This window comes from Budorcas taxicolor, chromosome 1, assembly GCF_023091745.1.
Source record: "Budorcas taxicolor isolate Tak-1 chromosome 1, Takin1.1, whole genome shotgun sequence".
Taxonomy (NCBI): domain Eukaryota; kingdom Metazoa; phylum Chordata; class Mammalia; order Artiodactyla; family Bovidae; genus Budorcas; species Budorcas taxicolor.
In genome coordinates this window covers 137,360,116-137,364,729 of record NC_068910.1, presented here as the reverse complement: position 1 = coordinate 137,364,729, position 4,614 = coordinate 137,360,116, and the positions used below count along the sequence as shown (strand labels likewise).

Sequence of the window (4,614 nt, the reverse complement as noted above, 5' to 3'; positions counted from 1 at the left end):
GCTACCGCTCGTAGCACCGGAGAGGGCGCGCTGCAAAGGCTGGCAGCCGAGCCAGGGTATCCCGGGAGCCGAGTCAGACACCCTCCGGAGAAAAGAAATGAGGTAGCGACCGTCCCGGGAGCCGACCATGCGCACGCCTGGCCCTCGGAGCCCCGCGCTGCCCCCGCCGAGCCAGCCCTAACAGTGAGCCGCGGAGCCCAAGTCCTCGGCGTCCTGCCTGTGGGAAGATGCAGTGAGCCACGGGGGGATTGCTGCGCGGGGCCCGCCGCGGCCATCCGGACCCACCATCGGAGCGCACTTGGGGCAAGCAACTGCTTCTGGGACCCGCTCAACCAAGGGGCTCTCTGCCTCCAGCACCCCTTGGAGGTGGGGAGTAGCGACCCCTGGGTACACTCGCGGTTGAGTTTCCGCGGTTTCTGGCCCTAGCGACTGTGTGTGTGTGTGAGAGGGGGGCCCTTATTCACCTTCGCCGAGGTGTTCCTGCGTATTCTCGCACCACCCCGGCTGCTTTTTCTGGGGGCTTTCTCATTTATTTGCACGCGCACATCTCTTTTTTTCTAAAGACGTTTTCCGCCCCACTCTTGTGCTGTCTTTCTCTCATTTTGCCTGCTTAAGACTCTGCCCTGATCCTGCTCAGGCTGGGGTAAATCTGTGTGCTCCTTCCCTCCTCCCCCTTGCAGTTAGATCTTAAAAAAAAAAAAAGAAAGAAATTCGACCCCTACCTCTTTTGCTGGGTTCTCGAGCCTTATACACCCCCATTCCCCCGCCCCCACTCCTGATTGGGCCACTCCCAGCAGTTTTATTTTTCGGTCTTGCCCGGGCCGAGCCCGGCCGGGGCGGGTGGCTCAGCCGGGATCTCAACCGGCGCTCCGCCGCCGCCGCCCAGCTGCGCGGGGGCACCCTCCGGAGATGCTGCCGTGGAAGAAGCACAAGTTCGAGCTGCTGGCCGAGGCGCCGCCACGGCAGGCGTCCAAGCCCAAGGGCTACGCGGTGAGCCTGCACTACTCTGCGCTCAGCTCGCTAGCGAGGGCGTGCCCCGAAGGCGCGCTCAGCCGGGTGGGCAGCATGTTCCGCTCCAAGCGCAAGAAACTGCACATCACAAGCGAGGACCCCACTTATACTGTGCTCTACCTGGGCAATGCCACCACCATCCAGGCGCGCGGCGACGGCTGCACCGACCTAGCGGTGGGCAAGATCTGGAGCAAGAGCGAGGCGGGCCGTCAGGGCACCAAGATGAAGCTGACTGTGAGTGCGCAGGGTATCCGCATGGTGCACGCCGAGGAGCGCGCGCTGCGGCGCCCTGGCCACCTGTACCTGCTGCACCGCGTTACCTACTGTGTGGCGGACGCGCGACTGCCCAAGGTCTTCGCCTGGGTGTACCGGCACGAGCTCAAGCACAAGGCGGTCATGCTGCGCTGTCACGCGGTACTCGTGTCGAAGCCCGAGAAGGCGCAGGCCATGGCCCTGCTGCTCTACCAAACGTCGGCCAACGCTCTGGCGGAATTTAAACGGCTCAAGCGGCGGGACGATGCGCGTCACCAGCAACAGGAGCTGGTTGGCGCTCACACCATCCCGCTAGTGCCGCTGCGCAAGCTGCTCCTGCACGGACCCTGCTGCTACAAACCGCCGGTGGAGCGCAGCCGAAGTGCGCCCAAGCTCGGCTCCATCACCGAGGACCTGCTCGGCGAACAGCAGGAGCAGGAGCTGCAGGAGGAAGAGGAAGAGGAGCACGCGGAGGGTTGCCCCGAGGAGGAGGAGGACCGAGCTGGGGAGGGAGAGCCGGCAGAGCCAGAGGCCGAAGCGAAGCGGGCGCTGGTGGTGGCCATGCACTTCGAATGCGGGGACTTGCTGGACACGCTGGAGAGTGGCCACGAGGAGGCGCTAGGGGGCGGCGGGGTCTCGCCGGGCCTTGAGGCTGGGTCGCCTCTGCTGCTGGGCAGCACCTCCGACATGAGGGTCGAGCTTTCGCAGCTTATTAACGACCTGGGTGAGCTCAGCTTTGGCAACGACGTGCACAGCCTGCAGGCGGACTTGCGGGTGACGCGCCTGCTGTCGGGCGAGAGCACGGGTAGCGAGAGCTCCATTGAAGGAGGGGGCCCGGATGCCAACACTGCCACCGCCGGGGACCCATCCGGCCCTGCGGACTGCTCCAGCCCAGACGAGCCCCACTCGGGCTGAGCTCCCAGCAATGTCCTGTGCGCGCCCCTGGCGCCCGATCGTGACCCAGACGCGTCTCTCCACCACTTCCTTACCTCCCAACCTGGCCCAGGAAAGGGGAAATGGGACACTTGAGGCCCAGACCCTCCCTCTCTACACCCGTACAAATGGCTGTGTTTGAAGCGGGGCTCAGATTGCAAGTGGAGATACGGGGGAGGGGAACCCTACAAGGAAGGGGAAAGAGGTCGCCATCTGGGGTCTGGGGAAGGGAAAGGCCGCTGGTGTTAGCAAGTTTCCTGTTTGTGGGGCAGCTGGGGCCTGAGGAGGAGGGGTTAACTTCCTCCCCCACCGGCCATCTGGGAGGGCCTAGCGTTGTCATTGACATGGCAGTTTTTGTTTTTTTTTTAAATTGCTTTCACAGTGTTTGAGGCTTTAATGCCACCTCCTTGGACCCAGCCTTTTTGGTGCGAGAGCTTGGGTTGTTTACCTCAGACTCAGACCCTTGAAATTCTGCCAAATTCCTCAAATAACTAGTGGGGAAGGGAGAGGGGTGAAAGAAAGTCGCATTTTGTTTACAGTTATTGACATCTAATACCTAGAAAAAGTTTTCCTTAAGAAACACACACACCTTGCTCCTGCTCAAAAGATCTCACTCCGTGATACTGTGTAAAATATTTTTGCACTGTTGTGAAGTATTTTTGACATCTTTTTTGGTTTCCTTGTACATAACTGTGTTCTCAGAGTCCAATGTTTATATCTTTTGCTGTGCAAAAGGGACATGTAAAATGTTGTTCAGTTGTATATACAGAAATGTGTATAAAACATTTTGTTATTTTTTAAGAGTAGCCGTGCTCTGGTTCTGTTTGCACGCCAGTGGGGAAGAGAATAAAGAGGAAAATTGGACAGAACAGGTGAGCATCCAAAGCTGCTTCAGAACATGCTTGGCCATGGGAGTGGGCGGGAGAGGGTGTGACTATGACTAGGATAGGGTTGGGAGGCTCGTCTTTGTCCTTCGAAGGGCTTGGAGGTGATTGAGAAGGGGGAACCTGCTTTTTGCGTAGTCTGGGGCCTTTCTTGTCCTCTGAAACTCTGGGTACCGCAGCTAGGTCCGGATTCTTCGCTTATTCAGTTCTATAAGCATCAGCTGTTTTAACCTCTTTGAGGCAATTCTTGGAGATGCCAGGTCCTCACTGCCAGACCTGTGAGATGATTTAGGGAGGGGTAACTTTCAAGGTCTTCTAGGGTTTTACCACCTCCTGTGGTTCACCTTTTCCTTCCCAAACAGCTCAAGGAGCTGTAAAGATGAGAATTAGAGAATGGATGGAAGTCCCTATGAGGTTCTCTTAAGGAGTGGGAGCATCTCTGTTTTTCCTGAAAGGAAAAGCAAGGAGAAAGGAAAGTTAAGTTCTAGTCATGGCTTGAATGAGTCACAGTGCAGGTGGAGTGGGGTGGGGAGCAGGTGGAAAAGCCCATTTTCTTTCCTTCTACAAGCCAGCCTGACCCAGTGGGAGAGTGGTTTGGAGGTCAAGGCGGAGAAGGACTGCTAGAGCTTGGTCTGTGTGTGTGTCTTAGTGTTTTCATGCTTGCTCTGTGTTTGTTTCTGTTGTAAATTCCAAACAGATGTCTCGAGTTTGGCTGCACCCGATCAGTTGGAAGCTGTAATAAGATGCTGCCAAAACTGTGCCTTCTGCAAATTGTTTTTTTCCCTTTGCCCCTGTGGGCCCTTTTTCCCTATGTCGTAGAAATTGATTGCTCTCTTGGCCTTCCCTGCTGTCCTGAGGCCCTTGGTTTTGTTTTCATTGTAAATGTGTTCTGAGCAGATACGCCCAGTGATCCTTAAGGAGTCTAGAATTCACTGAAACCATAGAGGAAGGAGAGGTGGGGGGGGTGGGGAGAAGAGATTTTTTTTCCTAATTAGCAGAAGTTAATAGGTGATCCTTATTAGAAAAGCAAGTGTGGGTGGGTGGGAATTTGAAAAATATTCAGAGTCACTTCTTGAGGGCCTTAGAACAAGGTCCATCTTTATCTTTCTCTTTTATTATATTTTGACTTGGTTGAGAGTCCCTATCCTTTTTCCTGAATACCTCAGATACACATTATTGAATGATGTTTTCAAACCCCCAGGTAGAGAGAGGTCAGGAAAGTCAGCTATGTGGTCCATCACTAGTTTGCATGCTTAATCTCACATTTCAAATTATTGCCATACACGGCCAGGTTCCTCTGCTGTTTGAAACGGATGAGAGCCTTAATCAGGGTGAAGATCATTTGACAAATACTTGGAGGTGGGGCAGAGTCTACATGTCATCCTTCTTAATCCAATTGAGTCCAGAGAGAATGCCATGGTGGCTTTTGTTTGTGATTAATGGGGTTACAATGATGGGTCAGAAGATTCAGACGAATGACATTCAACACCAATACCATCAATAAATATAAGGCAACTATGTCTTTAAAGTCTGA

At 55.0% G+C, this 4,614-nt stretch overlaps 1 protein-coding gene across 1 annotated transcript; it reads left to right on the top strand.

Moving 5' to 3' along the window:
• On the top strand, positions 1-4,007 carry FAM43A (family with sequence similarity 43 member A). The gene has a single exon (XM_052638283.1). The coding sequence runs from the start codon at positions 910-912 to the stop codon at positions 2,176-2,178; it is 1,269 nt and encodes a 422-aa protein (XP_052494243.1). The 5' UTR covers positions 1-909; the 3' UTR covers positions 2,179-4,007.
• The last annotated feature ends 607 nt before the right edge of the window (positions 4,008-4,614 follow it).